Consider the following 20,162-nt stretch of genomic DNA (forward strand, 5'->3'; position numbering starts at 1 on the left):
GGTCCCCCGTGAGACCTGGGTGAGGAGACCAGCTCTTCCGGGCCAGAGAGGAGGATCGAGGGATGAAAGGTCACCACGTTCCCCAAAGGCCACCTCACCTGGCAGGTGCAGAGGGAGCAGCTGGGGTCGAGTGGGTCAGGAAGGGTCTCTCCATGGGCTGCGGTGACCCCATGATAGAGGCATCCTGGCAGAGCAGGCAATGCATTGAAAGAGCAGCCATCAGGGCAGCCCCCCATGGCCACACACGCAGCCGGTCCTGACGACCCCTACCAACGCTTAGGGAGTCAGAGAGGGAGAGATAAGTGTGGCCCACGGTGGCCGGGAAGGTGAGGCTTTGGCCAGGCTGTGAGCGGCGAGACCTGAGTGCACGCACGAAGGGAGTCAGGTCTGGAGGGGGGGGTCAAAGGCCGCTGGGAAGTTTCTGTCTGTGGGGCCCACGTGACGAGTGGGCACCCACACACCCGGAATTGAAGGCAAGAGATGGGCTGGGCTCAGGAGCATGGGCAAAGGGAAGCCAGGCGGGAGGGACGCTCCCCCTTGTGACTGGTCACTCAGGGGGCATGGGAGCCATCGAATGGGTTTGAATCTGGCGATGTGACATCTCAGGAAGGCGACGAGACAATTTGAGAGCAGGGAGTTCTGGAAGTGTAAGGCAGTTTGAGGAGACAGCAGGGACAGCCAGGAGGGTGTGGATCCTCAGGGGTCTGAGGAGAGCTCAGGGCGTGGGTTTGCTGTGTGGTGACGGTGGTAAGACCAGTTGGGCCCCTGGGGGCTCCAGGAGGGGCAGGAAGGGCAGGTGCTGTCCTACCCTGGCAGGTTGGGCAGCAGTGTCCAGCCGGGGTGAGCGGGTGGCTGCAGCCCAGAGGCTCACAGGGCTGGCGGCCACAGGTCACAAAGCCTCCAAGGCAGGTACACAGATTGCAGGACTCTCGGGGATCCGGGAACTCCTGGCCGCTCAGGTAGGACTCCCCTAGATACTCGCAACCTTCAAGAGAGGACAGGGAGGGGCAGGGCAGGGGGCAGAAATGGTGAGAGGTGAGCAGTCATCCAGTTCTGACCTTGGGCCCCAGTTGAGGCCTCAAAGACCCAGCAACTGGGGGCAAGGAGAAGGCTCAATCCTGGCAGGAGACGGGGCAGTGGAGGGGGGGCGGGGAGCAAAGGAGTCTGGGATGGGGCAGCGGCCAAAGGGCACACTTTCCCCTTTCAGCCTGTAATCTCTCTGGAAAGACCCACAAGGAATCTGTCCCTAGAGTTGGATGCTCAGCAGGCCACACCCAGCCAGAAGGTACCAATTTCTCCAACCTGGGGACAGTTGGAGATAGCCCGAGATGGCTTCGGAGACACTGATCAAGGTATCGTCTTTCCAATATTCTTCCGAGCCCCTTGACTAATCAGGGGCCGGATGGGATCCCAGGGTTGTAGCAAGCAGCTCTCTGACACTTGCTGAGAGGGCGCTTTGGGTGATAATGAGGTGTCAGTAGTAACCACAAATCCCTGGTGGGGGATATTGATAAGGAGGGAAGCTGTGCATGTGTTGGGGGCAGGGGGCACTTGGGAAATCTCTGTACCTTCCTCTCGCTTTTGCTGTGAACCTAAAACTGCTGTAAAGAAACAAAGTCTTAACAGAAAAAAGAGAGAGAGAGAGGCAAGTCTCCGTCTCAAAGCCTTGGCAGGCAAAAGTTTCTGACTCAAATTTAATGTTCTATTTTTAACTGTATTAATAATTATGGTAATCTTCATTCCTGGAAAATCTAACTCATTTACAGTATGATATAAAGACTCCTTTCTAAGTAGGTTTAAAAACAAGAGGATGGGGCGCCCGGGTGGCTCAATCAGTTGAGTGTCCCACTTCGGCTCAGGCAGTGATCTCACTGTTCACGAGTTCGAGCCCTGCGTCAGGCTCCGTGCTGACAGCTCGGAGCCTGGAGCCTGCTTGGGATTCTGCGTCTCACTCTCTCTGCGTGCCCCTCCCCGGCACACACTCTGTCTCTCTCTCTCTCAAAAAAAACCTAAATAAACATTAAAAAAATTTTTCTAAAGAAAATAAAAGGTTAATTTGAAGAAAAATAGCTAACTAAATAAACTTATAGGTGCGAGAGGGTATGTAGCAAATGTTGCTAAGATAGTACAAGAGTGACCGAAGCCTGGGGAACTGAGTGGGCCTTGTTCAACCCTCTCTTTTTTTTCAGGAGCTAAAATTAGAGTTACACTTAAAAATGGTTAAAGTAGGGGGGCCTGGGTGGCTCAGTCGGTTGAGCGTCCGACTTCAGCTCACGGTTCGTGGGTTCGAGCCCAACGTCGACTCTGTGCTGACAGCTCAAAGCCTGGAGCCTGCTTCAGATTCTGTGTCTCCCTAGCTCTCTGCCCCTCCCCCGTTCGTGCTCTGTCTCTTAAGGGTGAATAAACGTTAAAAAAAATTTTTTTTAATGGTTAAAGCAGTAAATTTTGTTATATGTGTTTTACAAAAATACACAGTTTAAAATGCATTTTTTTAATTAAGAAAAATTAGGCCCAGAGAGGTTATGTAACTTGCCCAGGGTCACAGAGCCAAATAGCATCAGCAGCAGGAGAAACTCCAGGTTTTAGTCCAGTGTTTTCTGTTACGGTGACAGATGTTGGGGACTCACTCTAGGGCAGTAAAGATGACGCTGACCCGGCCTTCCCAGCCCCTCATCCCCACGGTCCCCTGCCCCTCACCATCACAGGCAGGGCAGCAGTCACCCCTGGCGGGGAAGGGGCACTGAGCAGGTGCGCAGGCCCTGGGCTCGCAGCTGACGCTGCCCTCCCAGCAGAGGCAGACGTGGCACGAGGCAGTGGGCGAAGGGAACCGCTCCCCGCTGGCAAAGTCCTTCCCCTGGTACAGGCAGCCTAGGCGGGCAGGCGAGCAAGGCGGGAGCAGTGGCGGTCGTGGTGGCCGTCTGCCAGGACCACGGTCTCCCTCTCCCTGGCCCTGCCAACCGGGCGGTGTCCCCCCACATTCTTAGTGAGAACCCCGACGTGGGAGTGGTGGGCCCGGAGGAAGGGGGGGGGGCACTGGGGTCGCGCAGTGTTAGGGGCTGGAGGAAGGGGGACATGTCATAAGAGGGGACGGAGTAGGGTGAGGCTGGGGGCAGAGCTGGAGGGAGCAGGTGGGGGGTGGGGTGCTGCCTAGGCCGGGAGGGGGCGCCAGTTACCGTCGCAGGACGGGCAGCAGGGCCCTTGGCGCGGGTGGGAGCAGGGCACAGGCGCGCAGGGCAGCCGCTGGCAGGACACCGAGCCATCGAGGCAGAGGCAGCGGCGGCAGGGGTCGTCGGGCTGGGAGAAATGCTCTAGGTGGCGGGCCGGGACCCCGCCCCCTGGCCGCGGGCAGCCGGAGGAGGTGGCTGCAGAGAGCGCGCGGCGCGTCAGGACTCCAAGGAGAGGCTGCGGAGGCTCGCCCCTCCCTCCCATGCGGATCTGCCGGAGGGGTGTGCGCATCCTACCGGGGCACTGCGGGCAGCACTCTCCGGGCAGCAGGACCGGCTCTGGACAGGGCAGCGGCGGGCAGCGGCGGGAGAGGCACTGCACGCTTCCGCTCTGCAACAGAGGGCCCACGCCAGGCCGGTTAGTGGTGGGAGGCTGAGGAGACCCCCACCCCTCTGACTGCCACCTTGGGGGCCCTCTCCTGGTCTCCCAAGTCCCACCCCTACTCCCCTAGCCTCCTCCTCTCACCCAGGTGGCAGACTCACCAGACAGCGACACTGACGGCAGGGATCAGACGGGTGGGGGAAGTCTGCTCCGTTAGGGTACTCTTTCCCGCCAAAGGCACAGCCTGGGGGAGGGGGCAGCTATAGGCGTGGGAGGGGCCCATTCCTCCCCGGGTAGGCTGCCCTTCCAACCCTAAAAGCCCGCAGATGGGGCCAAGCCATCCCAGGAGACCGCCACCCCCCCCCCCCACCTTCCCCATGGCATCCACCTCACCATTGCAGTCGTTCTGGCAGCAGGTGCCAGGCAGTGGATGGGCACAAGGGGCCCTGGGACAGGCCCGAGGCTGGCAATGGGCATGGCCTTCCTGACACCGGCACTCCTGGCAGGGGTCTCGGGGGTGGGAGAAGCTCTCGCCATCCACAAACACTTGTTCCTCCAGGATGCAGTCTGAGCATTGGGGCAGGGAGAGGGGCAGGAGTGGGGGCGAGGACTGACAGTCTAGGGATGGGCTGACAGCCCATCTATCCTTGGAGTCCAGGGCCACTGAGGAAATGCCAGCAGGAAGCACCACGGAGAGAGTGGAAGAAGGGTCTGTGTATGCAGGCATGGGTATCTCTCCGAGCACACGCTCGCATGTGGAGGCATATTTGAGCCCATTTACCTGATGCCTGTGTGTATGCCTCTGAGGGTGAACAGCCAAGGAGCTCGTGCATGAACGTGCCTGTGTTTGTGATACACGCTCTGGTACAGACTCTCCAGGAGGGCGGGGCAGGGACCAGGTTACACTGCATCCTAGCACCCAGTCTCCCGCGCATCAGACCCAAACGTTTGTGGCATGGAGCTGCTTTATATAGACACAGGGATATATCTGACCGGTAAGGGTACTGGAGGAGGAAATACAGAACAGGAGGGAAGGGACATACAGGAACATGAAGGGATAAACATCCCTCTACTCTCCCTCCTACCCATACCCTGTGAGTTCCAGAAAGTCCAAGCGGTGTCTGAAAACAACTCAGAAGGCTCTTGCCTGCTAGGGTATCTGTTGAGCCCGTGGGGCCATGGGAGAGCTGGCTCCGGGGACCCCAAGCCAGACAGGTGTAATAAGCACATACCTGGGCACCTGGGGCAGCACTGGTCGGGTCCACTCTGGGGCCTGGCACAAGTTGTGGGAGGGCAGTCAACCAAGGAGCACCTCACAGTCCCAGCCTGGCAGCAGGGGAGAGGGCAATGGGGGTGGGCTCCAGGAGGGGCTCAGCAGGGCAGTAGAAAGCCTGGGGTGGTACCTCGCAGCGGCAGGCGTGGCAAGGGCTATCCGCGTCCGTGAAGTTCCGCCCATTGGCATACACTTGGCCGTGGTAGGTGCAGCTCTCACAGCTGGGGCAGCAGGCACCTGGGGGAGGCAGACTGATCAGAGCCCAGCTGATCCGGGTGGGCTGGACAAAGCAGGGGGGAAAGGCCAGATCAGGGTGGGACACTCACCGGGGATCTGGGTAGGGTGCTGGCAGGGGGGTGGGGAGCAGAGCACAGCCCCACACGTGGGCACGCCATCATGACAGGAGCAGGCCGTGCAGGGCTGACCATCAGGCTCCCACTGGACCCCCTCAGCAAACTCCTCTCCATCCAGCACGCAGGCTGCCGCAAGGGGGGCTGTCACCATGGCAACCGAGACACCTGCTGCCACCCCTGACCTTCCCAGACCACAGGGCCCTGGCTCTGCCAGGCCTACGGTGGCCTCTGACCCCACGCTGGGAGTGGCTGGTGGACTGGACAGTGCCCCCCTTATTGTGAAGGAACCCCTCCGTCTTCAGCGCCTGCGAGCAGCACTCCTTTGAAGCTGTTCCTCTTTCTCTCCCTCCCCACACATACCTGGGCAGAGCTGGCGGCCAGAGTCAGGCAGGGTGCAGGGGGCAACCGGGCACGCCTGCTCCTCACAGGACACCTCGCCAGCCTAGGAGGGATGCCGGGTGAGAGGTCCTCAAGGGGTGAGACAGATCTGGGGTGTGAGAGGGTGCGACTGGCTACCTGGCAGGAGCAGCGGATGCAGCGCCCCCTCTCTTGGAGTCGGAAGGTCTCCTCACTCTGGTACTGGTGTCCCTGGTACTCACAGCCTGGTCAGGAGGACAGGGGGACCGGGGGCAGGGCTGGAGGCTGATGGGGAAGCCTCACGTCACCTCAAAGCATCCACCCCCCCCCCAACCCTGATGAGCCAGCCTCCCCTACCTCCAGGATCAAGGGCCCCGCCATGGTGCCCAGTGTGCCACGAGAAGGTGAGAACGTGACCCTCACCCGTGGTGACGGGAGCCTAGGCCGATCAAGGACTTGTCCTGCACTTTAGTTCAAGGGAGCTTCCTGTAGGTCTAAACGCCCGACCCCGCCCCCCGCCCGAGCCTCTCTTGGGCCAGTGCTTGCCCCTCTCCCGGTGACTCGAGTCCCCAGCTCACCATCACAGACTGGGCAGCACTGGCCAGGGATCCTGCCTGGGTGTCTGCAGGGCACGGGCGGGCAGGGCAGAGGCTCACACTGGACACTCCCGTTCTGCCAACAGAGCCTGATCAGCATTCGAGAGGCAGGCCCAGAAGCCAGGCCCTCCCTGCCAGGCCAGCCACACTCACGGCACAGTGGCAGCGCGAGCAGGGGTCCCCAGAGCCCACGGGCTCTCCGCTGCGGTACTCCCGCCCATTTAGGAAACAGCCTGTTGGGGAATAGGGTGCCTTAAAGTCCTGGCCTTCATGGGAGACTGAGCTGGGCCACAGGTGAGCTTTCTGGACCCCCACTCCAGACTCCACCCACTGACTCACCATCGCACAGCGGGCAGCAGGTGCCTGGACGAGGCCGGGCAGGGTACGGGCACAGGCTGGAGCATTCTCGCTGGCGGCACTGAATGTGGCCCTCCTGGGAGAGGGCACAGCGGGCAGGGGAAGGGGTCATTAGAGCTCCGTCAAGTGGCAGAAATGGCAGTCGAGTTCCCATGATGCGCTTACTAGATGTTGTTATGAGTTGAGCTGTGCCCCCCTCCAAATTCATATGTTGAAGTCCTAACCCCTCGCACCCCAGAACACGACGTATTTGGAAATAGGGTCACTGCATATATAATTAGTTAAGCTGAGGTCATACTGGAGTGGGGTGGCCCCTCCAAAAACTGCGTCCTTAAAAAAGAGGAAATTTGAACACAGACACACACAGGGAGAGCAACATGTGAAGATCAAGGCAGAAGCCAAGGGATACCAAGGATTGCCAGCAAACCACCAAAAGCCAGGAGAGAGGCCTGGAACAGATTCCCTCTTACAGCCCTCGGAAGGACACCTTGACCTTGGACTTCTGACCTCCTGAACCAGGAGATGATACATTTCTGTTGTTTAAGCCAAACCCCTTTGCGGTACTTTGTTATGGTGCCCAGCACGTTACTGAAGCGCTCTGTGACTCAGTTTACCCATCGGCAAAGACAGTAATAGTCCTGTCCTCACAGCCTTGTTATGGGAATGAAATGAGATATGGTGTCCAGTGTGACAGCCACCTCTGGAAGCTGGCGAGTAAACAGTAGCTGCTGCTACTCGCCACGGCTGTTCCCCCGCCCTTTGAGTTCCCCCCGCCCTTTGAGTTCCCACCTACATCAGGGCTCACTATGTCCAGTCCCGTAAGTGGGCAGCCAGTGACTCTTCTCACAGGTGTCGGGAGGGTGGTCCATGTGAACAGGGAAGGGAGGCACGTGGTTGCAAAGGGGATGGATGCCCCATGGCCTTCGCAGTGGAGTCTTCAGACCTTGGTAGGCTGTCAGGAAGCTGTATGGCTCTGGCTTGAAACACAACCCTTCTCAGGATGCTCCCTGCCTGGACATGAGGTTTCCACGTCCCCACCTTCTTCCCCCAGGCTTCGCCCTGACTGTTCCCTACACCTGGTGTCTTAGTCCACTTGGGTTGCTGTAATGAAATCCCATAGGCTGGGGGGCTTATAGACAACAGAAATTTACTTCTCCCAGTTCTGGAAGTTGGGAAGTCCAAGATCAAGGTGCCAGGAGATTCAGTGTCTGAAAAGGACCGGCTTCCAGGTTCCTAGACACCTGCTTTTTCACTGTTTTCACGTGGCTGAAGAGAGGAGCTAGCTCTTTGGGGTCCCTTCTACAAAGACACTAATCCCATTCATGAGGGCTCCACCCTCATGACCTAAGCACCTCCCAAAGGCCCTACCTGTAAATACGATCACCTTGGGGTTAGGATTTCAACATTTGAACTTGGGGGAGACACAAACATTCAGTTCATAGCACCTGGAATGTCTTCCCCCATTTCTCCCTGCTTAAATGCTACTCACCCTTTAAGACCTAGGTAAACACCATCCCTTCCATGAAGATTTTCTAGATCTGTGTTGCCCAGTAGAAACATAACACAAGTCGTAAGTCATTTTAAATTCTCTAGTAGGGGTGCCTGGGTGGCTCAGTGGGTTAAGCGTCCAACTCTTGATTTTGGGTCAGGTCATGATCTCATGGTTGTGAGATCGAGCCCTGTGTCAGGCTCTGTGCTGGGTATGGAGCCTGCTTGGGATTCTCTCCCTCCCTCTCTCTGCTTCTCCCCTGCTTGCACACAGATGCTCTCTCTCACTCAAAAAAATAAAATAAATTAAATTACTCTAGCAGTCAAATTTCAAAAAGGAACAGATGAAACTAAATAATAATATATATTCCATTCAACTGACTATATCCAAAAGTTATTTCTTTTTTTAAAAACTTCAAAAAATGTTTATTTATTTAAAAAAATTTAATGTTTCTTCTTGAGAGAGAGAGAGAGGGAGAGACAGAGACAGAGCATGATTTGGGGAGGGGCAGGGAGAGAGGGAAACACAGAATCCGAAGCAGGCTCCAGCCTCTAAGCTGTCAGCACAGAGCCCGATGCGGGGCTCGAGCTCACGGACCACGAGATCATGACCAGACCCAAAGTCAGATGCTTAACCGACTGAGCCACCCAGGTGCCCCTATTTATTTTTGAAAGAGAGAGTACCAGCAGGGGAGGGACAGAGAGAAAGGGAGACAGAGAATCCAAAGTAGGCTCCACATTGTCAATGCAGAGCCCAACTCAGGGCTCGAACTCACGAACCTCCAACCATGGAATCATGACCTGAGCTGACGTCGGTTACTTAACCAACGGAGCCACTCAGGCGCCCCCCAAAAGTGATTTCAACATAAAGTAGCAATGAGATGTTTTATATTCCTTTCTTTTGTCCTAAGTCTTTAAAATCCCACATTTTGCACTTCAGCCCATCTCCAACTGGACAGCTACTTTCAAGGGCTCAGTGGCCACATGCGGTGGTGGCCACAGACGGGACAGCGCAGTTCTAGATGTCTCCACGTAATCTGCATTTCTCTCTCCCTCGAGCTGCTGCTGCCTGTCATATCCTGACCTGCCTCACTTCCGGAGCTTGCAAGCTCTTTGAGTTCATTCGCGAACCCACGCTGCACATCTACGATGCTCAGAACTGGGCATACAGGTGGGCACAGCCCCATCCTCACCCTCATAGCGCCCAGGATCAGGTCTTCTCCACCTCTGTCCCCTCCCAGTGCATAGGGGATGTGCTCAGTGAAATGAAGGGATGAATATGGTTGGCCTGGGGATGGGGAGGGGTGAGGGGTGTGGGAGCAGCGGAGGGACTCACCAGGCACCGGCAGATCCGGCAGGGGTCCCCAGGGGCAGTCCACTCTTGGCCATGATCCCAGCGAGAGCCACCTTCCGTGCAGCCTGGGGTTGAGGTAAAGATGGACACAGAGGAAGCCCGGTAGGAGCCGGCCTGGATAGCAGCTTCAGCCGGCCCCTACCCTCTTTCACATGCCCTGAGCCCAGACCAGACCAGGCCATGCCTCTGCCTAGACTCCTGAGGGCTTCCAGTGCAAGGCCTCCCGGGACCCAGCGTGGCCACGCCCACCTCCTCCTTGGCCCCTCCTCACCTCTTGGCCCCTCCTCACCTCTCGCTGTAAGCGTTGGCCATTCGCGTACATTTGCACCTTCCCGCCTACCACACACCCACCTCACATGACTCTCAGTCCCGAGCCTTTGTGCAAGCTCTCCTCTCTTCCTGGAATGCCCTCTGCCTTATTCCACCCTTCCCCTAGCTAACTGCTCTTTATCCTGAAGGTTCACTCAGGACGCGCCGCCTCCAGGACGCTTTCCTTCCTGTGTCCAGGCTGGATTAGGTCTCCTTCCTCTGAGTGTCCACAGTGCCCGGCACCTGCTTCTAATACTGCCTTTGCGACAGTACTGGTGTGTGACTCAGTGTCACCCTCTAGTGGTCTTCTTGGAGGGGGGGGGGCCTCTTGCGTCTTCCGTGCACATAGCAAATGAAAATGCTCAGCATTTATCAAGGTATAGAATGGCATTATCCACATCTCACAAATGGGGAATCGAGACCCAGAGTAACTCCCTCAGAGGTACCCGGCCACGAAATGGCAAGGGCGGGATTTGAGGCCAGGCACCTCAGCTCCAGAGCAGCGTTGGCCGGGCATCGCTTCCCCACTGACCAAACCCCCCAGGTCAGGGCCAGCAGAATGGGCTCTGGAGTTGAAGAAATGCTGTGACGTCCCCACCTGGAGCTCTACCAGGGAAGGGTCAGGGCTCTCACCTTGGCAGGTCGGGCAGCAGTGGCCAGGCCTCAGGACTGGCTCAGGGCAGGGGCTGGGTGGGCACTTGATGGGCGCACAGCGAACCAGGCTCCTCTGTAATACATCAGTCGCTGTAAAGCCACCCGGTCTGGCTCCCAGACAGGGCAGGGTGGACAAGCGTCAGACATCCTTGGAGGGGTGGGGCACAGGACCTCGATGGAGGGTGAGCCTCACCGGCAGGAGGTCTTGGGAGGTATATGAAAGAGCAGCAGGTGTGACCCAAGGGGGAGCAGGGAGAGTATATGGAGGAGCAAGGCCTGAACGAGGCGGGTGGGGACTCACCAGGCAGGAGCATTGGAGACAAGGGTCGGTGCTGGACAGGAAGTTGGCCCCCTCTTCATAAGGCCGCCCCTCATACTCACAGCCTGGGGAGGGTTGTCAGGATGACAGGCCGGTCAGCAGAGAGCAGGGCGAGTGGACATCACCCAAGGGAAGGCATGACCCCAAGTAGGTACCGGACCCTCCGGGGCTGAGGGGATGGAGGGGCAGGGTGGGGCGAGAGGTCACCTGGCCGGCAGACAGGGCAGCACTCCCCAGGTGGGGTGTAGCTCTCCAGGCAGTTGAGCTCTGCACATGAGGGCCCCTGGCACCGCACGGTCCCTGCCTGCAGGGCAGACACTGAGCCCTCCCTCCCTCTCCACTGCCGGAGCTGAGTTACTCCACAGGCCTGGTGGGCCTAGCAGGCTGCAGGCCTCGAGGCCTGGGTGGCAGCAGCAGCTCTGTCTGGCCCCCAGATTGGGCTCGGCATGCCGAGCATCAGGGATGTGCGGGGCGGCCGGGACTAGGCTCTGATTCCCTTACCTGGCAGGCGCAGATGACACAGGGCTCTGGTTGCCATGTTTCCCCATCCCTGTGGCCTCCAGGGCAGCCTGAAAAACCAGGGCCAGGCCCCCGAGTAAGAGACCCAGGGTACCGGAACCAAAGCACCCACAAGGGAACCACATCAAAGGGCACCGTTCGGGGGGCGCCTGGGTGGCTTAGTCGGTGAAGCGTCCGACTTCAGCTCAGGTCACCATCTCGCGGTCCGTGAGTTCGAGCCCCGCGTCGGGCTCTGGGCTGATGGCTCAGAGCCTGGAGCCTGCTTCCGATTCTGTGTCTCCCTCTCTCTCTGCCCCTCCCCCGTTCATGCTCTGTCTCTCTCTGTCTCAGAAATAAATTAAAAAAAAAAAAAAAAAAAAAAAAAAAAAAAGGGCGCCATTCAGGAGACAGATTTTTGTATTTACTACAACTTTCCAGCAGATGGCAGTAAAGCGTCCGACTCAAGCATAATCAGATTTCCACTAATTTACAATAGATGCAGGTGTTGAGGAAAGGGTGCTTTTTAAAAAATTTCACGGAAGATATCATATGAGCTAGCAGTGGCCTTGAGGCACCACGTGTCCTGAGATCTGTGTGCGTGTGCGTGTGTGTGTGTGTGTGAGAGAGAGAGAGAGAGAGAGAGAGAGAGAGAATGTGTGTGTCCCTTTTCTTTGGGATCCATCAACTCCCAAGACTCCACTCCTCATCTCTGGCCAAGACTCCCAGTCTACATTTCCAGACCTCGCTGGTCTCCTGAGCCTCTGACCCACCCTGTGCCCCATCAGCTGATATTCTGCCGCATAAAGTACAGGATGCCGGGTCGAATTTGAATTCCACGTAGACGATCCATATTTTTTTTTAGTATAAGTATGTCCCAAATATTGCATGAGACAGACTTACACCAAAAAAGTATGTGTTGTTTATGTGAAACTCCAATCTAACAAGGCATCCTGTATTTTTGGGGGTAAATCAGGCAACCCCATCTCCCTGACTCGGAGCTAGTAACATCCCCCAGCAGAGCCACTGCCTCCTGCCTCCACTTCCTCCCAGTTCCCTTCATGTCACTGGCACCACTGCCTTCCTAGTTCCCCACTATTGCATGGGGTCTAACCCACCAGCTCCTGCCCATTGTTTTAGAAACACCCCGCCCTCTGCAGCCACTGCCATCCCTGGCTGCATGCCTAGACAACCACTGTACTAGCCCGCTAACTGGTTCTGTCTGCATCCAGTCCATACCAGACGGTTAGTCCTAAAACACTCCTTTGAACAAGCCACACTCCGGCTCTGCAGCCTTCAATGGCTCCCCATTGCTCACAGAAGAAAGTCCAAAATGCAAGGCTTACAGCAGTCTGTTACCACTGAGCCTCTGGCAGCTAACCACATACTGCCCTTCTTTACGTTCTCTTACTCTATTCATTGGATCTTAGGTCTTGTGTTATGTTGGCTGTTTATTTTCTCAACTAGATTAGAAGCTCCCTGGGGGCAGGAAAAAGATCATACAGAGCTTTTGGATCGGTCCCAGGCCGGAGTGAGTAGTTGCTGGCTGTGCTTCCGTTCTGAATTCCCTAACTACTGCCAGAGTGGGTGGGCAGGCACTCTCTGGGCATGTGGCAGGGGGCAGGGGGCAGGGGGCAGACGATGGCTCTGGGGGCCCCAGAATGAGTGCAGGAGGCAAGGCTGGCAGGAGGCTGACCTGGCTCACAGTTAGGACAGCATGTTCCTGGCTCCGGGCAGGGTCCTCTTGGGCATGGCTTCTGGGTACACTTTATGGTTCCTTCCTGTGGGGAAGCAGACTAGTGGCTGCCCAGCCATCAGAACCCCGAGAACCTGGCCTCCAGAACTGAAACCTCACCCCAGGCTGTAACACACCAGAGGAGGAAGAAGTTGAGGCAGCTCAGGGGACGTGGGCTACCTTCGGTCTGAGGGCAGGAAAGAGACACCCTACCCCCACTCCCATCATCTCCTACTGCTCTTGGCCCCCAGAAAGCATCTCTTCCAGGTGCCAGCAAGTTCCCAGAGTGGAGAGATCCTAGGAAGGGAACTGAAAACTTCCTCAACGGAGGAAGGAAAGGCTGGAAGAATGTGGATGTGGAGCCGAGTGAGGGGGAATAGGCAGGTAGATGACAGGCACAGGTGGATGGGCAGGGACAGTGAGGGTCCACAGGAGAGGGGGCATGTAGGAAGACAAGCAACTCCATCCTCTCTGCCCTCCATGCCACTGTTTGCCAGGCCCAAATCAGAGAGGTTTGGGGGCCCCCGCCATGTGCGTGTGGTGGGGGGGGGGTTAAGCCCCAGAAAATATAGCCACTTGGAATCAGCCGGAGCCACTGGCGGCCAAAACTTTGGGGGAAGGGCAGGCAGACCCCATTACATGACATTGAGCACACCGGGCCGCAGTGGCTGGTAACTTAAGTGAAGCAGGTGAGGGGACCAAGTATGGGATATCCAGGTGGGTCGCGGGAACTCACCAAGCAGTGACAGGTGGTGCAAGCATCCGGGGAGAAGGTCTCCCCGTTGCCATAGGTCTGACCATTGTGGCTGCAGCCTGGGGAGAAGATAGTGCTGTCACTCAGGCACTCACGGCCATCTCTAGGTGCCGAGGTGGTCCTGGCAGGCAGACAGGGTGGCACTCACCGTGGCAGTGGGGCAGGTCGGGCTTGGGGTCACAGTGCACGGTCCCATCCTGGCAGACACAGGCGGTGCAGGTGTCAGGCTCCCAACGAGCACCCTCGGGCCAGGCCCGCCCCAGCCCCCAGCACTGGGGAGACGCTGGGCGGCATTCACAGGACTCCAGCTGCCTCACCCTCGCCTGCAGCTCTTTGTTCTGGGGAAAGAGGGAGAGGGGAAAGTGGGGGGCACTGGCTCAGCTCCCCGCTACCCAACACATCCTGCAGATTTGTAGGGTGTGAAGACCGAGCAGGACGAGAAGGAAATCTGACAGTTCCAGGGGAGAGGTGGGTGCCCTCCACACAGCGTCCAGTTTAGACACAGTTCTCAGGACCTAGAGTCTGGACAGGCTCCCAGAGGGACATGGCGCGCCCAGACCTCTCCTTTGGAAAGAAGGGGACCCGATCCCCTCTCTCTAACAGTTTAAGTCCTTTACCCATCCGAAATCTTTCCTGATGATGCCTTATGTATCGTAGGTCCTCCATAATATTTGTCAAACACATGAAAGAATATGAAAGTCTAGATGGAAAAAACAAATACTCTGGAGGCTCTTCATTTATATGAACGAATCGATGTGAAGAGCTGTTCATATAAGAATTTCTCCATGTGCGTTTAAAATAAAACTCGGGGTGCCTGGATGGCTCAGTCGGTTAAGCGTTAGACCCTTGATTTTGGCTTAGGTCAGGATCCCAGGGTCGTGGGATCAAGCCTCGAGTCAGACTCCACACCGAGCATGGAGCCTGCTTAAGATTCTCTCTCACTCCCTCTGCCCCTGTCCCCCGCTCGTGCTCTTCCTCTAAAATAAAAAAAAAAAACAAAAAAAAAAAACTAACTAAATAAATAATAAAAGCATAAAGCTGGCATTAAAAAACTAATCAAATAAAACTCTATTTTAGAGTTCCCGGGCCCCCTCCCCCAAGTCCAATCCTTCCTTCCTCTCACTACACAAGACCTGCCCTACCCACCCCCCCCACCCCCCCCAAGCCCTCCGCCTCCAGCACTACCTGCTCTCTGAGTTCCATCATCTGGGCCTCCAGCCTTTCCAGTCGCTCCTCCAGGGGGCGCCACTGCTCCTGTGGGGCCCCAGCATGGGATGAGGAGCGAGCTGGTGCCTGCTGCTGATAGTCCTGGATGTCAGCAAGCCCAGGGGGCTCTGGGAGGATGACCCCACCTGAAGAGTACAAGAATCCAAGGTGGGCCTGTGGGTGAAAGGTTTCCTAGCAAGGTTTCCTGGGTCCTGTCTTACAAACCATGCAGGGAAGGAGGGGTCGCCCAGTGGCCCACCCCTGTCCATCTGCCCACCTACCTTCCAGAGAAGGAGATGTGGTCTCTGAGGGTGCTGGCATGGAAGCGTGGAAGGAGAAGGGAGAAGGTGAACAAAAATGACCCAGACCAGCTTTCCCAAGTAGCAAGAACCTCGGTCAGATATCAGCCCCAGGGCCCCTGACCTGCTGGGGATACGACAGGGAGTGTCTAGACCGGGGCCTCCCTGTAGCCTCCCTGATGCTGCAGGGGTCCCCAGCCACGGGGAGCGTGTCAGGGTCATCCATCTTGATATGGGTCAGGGTCTTGGCCAGGGTTAGCCCCAGGAGCTGACAAGTCAGGCTGGGAGGGCCCAGAAGCCAGTGCAGGCTGCAGGGCAGGAGAGGGAGACGGACGTGTGAAAGGAGGGGCTGCTTTATGGGGCCCGGGGTCTGGTGTGAGCAGCCCTGGCCCCCCAACTGCCTGTCCTCACCCGTCAGCAAGGGCACTGCTTCCAGAGAATGTGCACAGGGAGGGGCAACTGCTCCCTCTGCTCCACCCCCACCCCGCACCCAGCCTTGCCACTATTTCCAGGCCTGTGGTAGAGGGGCCTGGGGACCCCCACACTGGGTACCCAACAGAGGTTCTTGCTACTCGGGAAAGCTGGTCTGGGTCACTTTGGTCCACCCAGGGCTGCCTTCTCCTCCTTCCACACTTTCAGGCCATTTCTCACAGACCATTTCTCCTTCCCTGGCAGGTGAGTGGGCAGGTAGACAGGGGTGGGGCACGGGGTGACCCTCCTCCCCTGCATGGTTTGGAAGACAGGACCCCACACTGGGCAGAGGGGGCTGCATTTCTTGAAGGGTTTGGGGAAGGAGTTGGCAGGGCCCCCACTAGCTCCCAAGGCACCAGGCTGAATAAAGACAGCCTGTCCTTGGTTTTTTGATGACACTGCATCAGAGAAGGGGGTTTCTCTGAGTTCAGGCCTGAGGTTGGACAGCCATTTCCACCTCACTTTAATCCCTCCCCTTCAGTCAGGAAAGTAAAAACCGTGGGGTGGGGATAGGCTGACTCCACTGACATCCCACAGACCAGATCGCTCTTCCGGGTGGGGGGTGGGCAGTGGAGGGGCTGGAGGAGGAAGAGGAGGACGGAGAGAGGAGGGTCTTTCCCTCAGAGGCAGCTCATTAATGAGGCCGGGCCTGGGTTTCTCGAAGACACTAGTCCTGTGAGGTAAGGGACTGTGTCACCCACTCCCTTGTCCCCACACCCCCAAGCGGGGGTTGGAGAGTCTAATCTGAAACCCAAATTGTCTTCTTTCTTCCAAACCTGCTTTGGCCTGAGTTCCTTGGCTTGTGAAACGCTATCCCCGCCTACTAAGAGATCTGGGGCTCAGATTCCCCGTTTTGTACCCCCCAACCCATCAGCCTCTGGTCTCGCCCAGGTGTCCCCAACCCACTCCTCCCTCTTCTCCTCTCCCCTCTTTCCACTCGGGAGGCTGAAGCCAAAGCCCACCTCCTGCCTCCACCTGCCCCTCCTCTCTGGCACCCACCTCTCTAAGTCACACATCTGAAGGTTCCCAGCAAGTCCAAAGGTGACCTTTTGCAAATGCCCCCGTGCCCTGCTCTTCCCCACCTCCAGGGTCTAACGCCCCAACAAACACCGGCACCCAAACCTCTTGTGCACGTTCCCATCCCCCTCCCTTGCCGGGTATCCTGTCACCTGGAACTGTGCTCCCCTGGTATGGCTCCAGTATCTAGCATTCTTCTTGGTGCCCTGAAGGGCAGTTGCAGATGATGAGTATCGTCAACCGCCCCCCTTCCCGTCCCGGCTTGACACCCCCACCCCATGACCCCTCCTCCAGACCTATTTAAGCAGTCACACTAAGGGAGGCAGGGAGAGGCTGGGGGGGTCTCCGGCAGGGAAGACAGGACCAGTCCCTTGCCTGGAGAGACCAGCAGAAAGAGCTCCTGATTGTTTCACGGAGCCTGATTGCTCCCCATGGAATTGTCCTCGGCTCCCCTCTCCCCAGCCGGCTGCCAAGTGCTTGCACTGACCCCTCTTTTCCTGCCTGCCCTCCTAGGAGAAGGCCAGACACAGCCTCAAAGTCGGCTCCCATAGCGGGCCTCCTTTTTTCCCCCTTTCTCAAGACAAATAATTAACTTCAGACTCCCAGATTCCAGGGCAGCCTCTCCCCCACCGCTGCCTGCAGGAATTCCTCTCCAGCCATTGCAGGGAGCCCCCTCTCTCTCCTCTGGGCGCGGGGCCTCAACCTCAGGGCCGCGCCCCCTTGCTGGCTCCTCCACCGACGGGGAGGACCGAGGCCTCCCGCACCCCGAGGCTGGGGGTCGGGAGAGGCAGCCTGGCGCCAGCTCCTTCCCTCAGGCTGGGCTGAGTAAGAAATGGGGTCCTTCCCGGCCGCCCCCAGGCCCTCAGCGCCCCGACTTACCTCCGTCCGTCGCGGAGGCCACCGTCACGCTCGTGAGCTGGAGGACGAGGGGCAGCAGAGCGGCCGGGGGCCCCGCCATGCTCGCTCCGCCTCGCTGTCTGTGGTCGCGGCTCAGCAGGCGCTGGGGGAGGCGGGGTGGGGACACACCAGGCCGCCTCCCACCCAGTCTTTGTTCAGGGAGGGCTTCTGGAGTCTGTCATCCCGCCCGGGGTGGCGCCTGCCTCCCTGATGGGCACCTCGCGCCCTGGACCCCAGCTCCATCCTGACCCCAGCCCTGTCTCAGAGGTAAGGCGGCGGGAGAGCAGCCCCAGCCCTGCGGGAAGCTGGGACCGTCTCCTGCACGTGATCCCTGGAGGAGACCGGACAATAAACACGGATTTGTCACTCCCGGGCCCTGGGACAGCTGGTTTTCCTGCCCCCTTAGGGTTATTCCATTTGCCCTTGGGTTCCCAGTTCAGCTTTTTTCTTGCTTGCAGGAGAAGCAGATTGGGCTGGGTTCAAAACCCTATTTAGCCAAATCTGTGTGCCCTTAGACCCCTAACTGTACCTCACTTTCCCTGTTTGTAAACTGAGGATTATACTATCTACTTTATAGACTGGCAGTGAGAATATAAAACGAATTTAGGGTAGTGGTTGGCACACATTAAGTGCTCAGTAAATAACAAATAACAGCCATAGGTGCTGCTCCAGACCTCTGGAATCAAGGGCTCCCGCTTTCATCCTCCTTTGTCCACCTATACATTTCCTTCCTGGGCTCTACTCCCCACCCCTAGCCACCTCCAGTAAGCCCAGGCTTGGCCCCAAATGCCAAGCCCTCCCTTTGCTGGCTGGTCCCTGCCCATTTTCCAGTTCCTAAAGTCAGGCCTAGGGGCGGGGGTGAGCCTGGACTGGGGGCAGGGCTGGGCCCTGGGCTCAGCAGGCAGAGGGGGCCAAAGGGAGGAAGTGAAGAAAGCTGGCCACAAACTCCTCAGTGCAGCTGGGAAGCAGGGGGAGGTGGGGACGGGCCCCTAGCTCACAGGCAAAGGGACACTGAGGGTGGAGCCATGAATCCTGCCAAAGCAGTCTCCGTCCCTGCTGTAAAGGCCAGCAAGTCAGAAGTCACCCTTCCCCCAGCCCAGGCCGGGACTAAAGGTCCCGCCAGCCCACTCCCCGTGTGCCTTAAGAGAGGACGCATCTCTCCCCAGGAATGTGGACCCCTAAAGAGGCCTAAGACATTGGCAGTAGGGGGAGGGGCGGCCGTGAGCCAATGCTGAGACCTGGCCTCAGCGGGCCTGGAGCTGGGCTCACAGGAGCAGAGGAAAGCTAGGGCCAGCAGGCCAGAAAAGAAACAAGGAAGTAGCAGCTCTGGTCCCATCAAGGTTAAAGAAAGCGGTGCCTGTTATAAGGCAGGTCCCCTGGGAGACTGGGTGGAGCAGAGGCTAAGCGCAGACTGTGGTGAGAGCTGCTAGACCAAACCCTGGGTCTGATGGGACTTTCTACCGGTGACTCCAGACAAGTCATTTAACTTTCAGTGGTGAATTTTTCTTAGCTGTGACCTGTAGCTCTAACAACACCCCCCCCCCCACCCCAACTGAGTGTTTTGTGAAGGTTATGTAAATTAATGGCTGGAAAGAGGGGCTCGGTACATTCTTTATCTGCAACAGAAGGTAAAGAAGCTTCTGGAAAACCCAATCCATGACATAAAAGCCCAGGGCCCCGAGGAAAGGGCATCCGGAGAGTCATTTGAGTTCCACCACGAGTGATTACTGTGAGCCTCTTTTGTGCCGGGCATCAAGCCAGATACAGGGATGTGGCAGTAAACAAAACATGGTCCTTGGTGGAATGCCCCATGCAGGTCAAGAGAAGGGGAAATGGGGTTCCTGGCAGAGGAAGAGTGTGAGCACAGGATCATAGGTGTCGGGCTTGGAATACAGGACTCACGTTTTCTGCTAGACGCAGCTGTCCCGACCCAAAACCCAGCCCTTCCCTTAGAAGAGGACATTCTGGCCAGAGAAAGAAGGAAAGACTCGGGCTTGAGCCTTTACTTGGCAAGATGGCCCTACAGACAGAGTGGTGTGTGGGAGCCGGGGGGACGTGCGGGCACAGGAGCACATGTTGCTACGTAGGGCAGTTGAAGTTCTGAGGTCAACTCCTGCTCCACACTCGCTGTCTGTGCTGGTGGTTCTCCATTTCTCCCTCCTCCCATTCATTCTCCTCCCTCTCTGCCCCTACAGACGCATCCCCCTGGCCGCCTCTGGGGTCAGCCAATGAGAGGCACAGGCGAGGCCTGGAAGGCAGGAGAGGAGAGTGGCTAGGGGTATTACTTCCCTCCTTCTGCTCACCTGGCTCCCGTGATGACGCTATTCCTTCCCCTTGTCCTCTCAGCTCAAGAGTGGTGATGGCTTCCCACCCTTGCTAGTCCCTGGTCTTCAACATCCCTTGTTGATTCTCTTACCGCCGAGTCTGCAGGTTGATGTGTGTGTGCGCCTGACGTATGCGCGGTGCCCGGCCAACAGAAGACCCCAACATAAGTTGCCTCCCGGTCCTTACCTGCTTCAGGTTGCACTGCCAATAGCAGCAGGTTGGTTTTCTCTCTGGATTTGCCCGCTGGGAGCAAAAGGCAGTTGTGAGGAGGGAGAGACAGAAAAGATTAGTAAATGATTAATTTCTTGTACTTCACTTGATATCTTTCGAACCATACTGGTTGTGACAAACGAAATG

At 57.4% G+C, this 20,162-nt stretch overlaps 1 protein-coding gene across 12 annotated transcripts in view; it reads right to left on the reverse strand.

Annotated features, from left to right (window-relative positions):
• Nucleotides 1-20,162, reverse strand: part of LOC123606832 (kielin/chordin-like protein) — a 39,252-nt gene that overhangs the window by 8,757 nt on the left and 10,333 nt on the right. For 5 of the 12 annotated variants that reach the window (XM_045495579.1, XM_045495577.1, XM_045495571.1 and 2 more), the window contains exons 3-27: nt 17,463-20,048; nt 14,776-14,942; nt 13,739-13,928; nt 13,573-13,649; nt 12,798-12,882; nt 11,108-11,175; nt 10,814-10,910; nt 10,589-10,671; nt 10,267-10,360; nt 9,307-9,389; nt 6,465-6,558; nt 6,279-6,358; nt 6,108-6,201; nt 5,689-5,774; nt 5,533-5,614; nt 5,146-5,298; nt 4,950-5,056; nt 4,779-4,872; nt 3,940-4,113; nt 3,708-3,790; nt 3,462-3,555; nt 3,174-3,362; nt 2,698-2,868; nt 809-985; nt 99-184 (exon numbers count right to left, since the gene is read on the reverse strand). In XM_045495579.1, the coding sequence (XP_045351535.1) occupies nt 99-184; nt 809-985; nt 2,698-2,868; nt 3,174-3,362; nt 3,462-3,555; nt 3,708-3,790; nt 3,940-4,113; nt 4,779-4,872; nt 4,950-5,056; nt 5,146-5,298; nt 5,533-5,614; nt 5,689-5,774; nt 6,108-6,201; nt 6,279-6,358; nt 6,465-6,558; nt 9,307-9,389; nt 10,267-10,360; nt 10,589-10,671; nt 10,814-10,910; nt 11,108-11,175; nt 12,798-12,882; nt 13,573-13,649; nt 13,739-13,928; nt 14,776-14,942; nt 17,463-17,541 (2,787 nt within the window). In that variant the 5' untranslated portion in view covers nt 17,542-20,048. Of the gene's footprint in view, nt 1-98; nt 185-808; nt 986-2,697; nt 2,869-3,173; nt 3,363-3,461; nt 3,556-3,707; nt 3,791-3,939; nt 4,114-4,778; nt 4,873-4,949; nt 5,057-5,145; nt 5,299-5,532; nt 5,615-5,688; nt 5,775-6,107; nt 6,202-6,278; nt 6,359-6,464; nt 6,559-9,306; nt 9,390-10,266; nt 10,361-10,588; nt 10,672-10,813; nt 10,911-11,107; nt 11,176-12,797; nt 12,883-13,572; nt 13,650-13,738; nt 13,929-14,775; nt 14,943-15,077; nt 17,432-17,462; nt 20,049-20,162 lie in introns of those variants that run through there. The other 7 variants (XM_045495573.1, XM_045495572.1, XM_045495575.1 and 4 more) reach the window with 7 other exon arrangements.

Source organism: Leopardus geoffroyi, chromosome A2 (genome assembly GCF_018350155.1).
Source record: "Leopardus geoffroyi isolate Oge1 chromosome A2, O.geoffroyi_Oge1_pat1.0, whole genome shotgun sequence".
NCBI lineage: Eukaryota > Metazoa > Chordata > Mammalia > Carnivora > Felidae > Leopardus > Leopardus geoffroyi.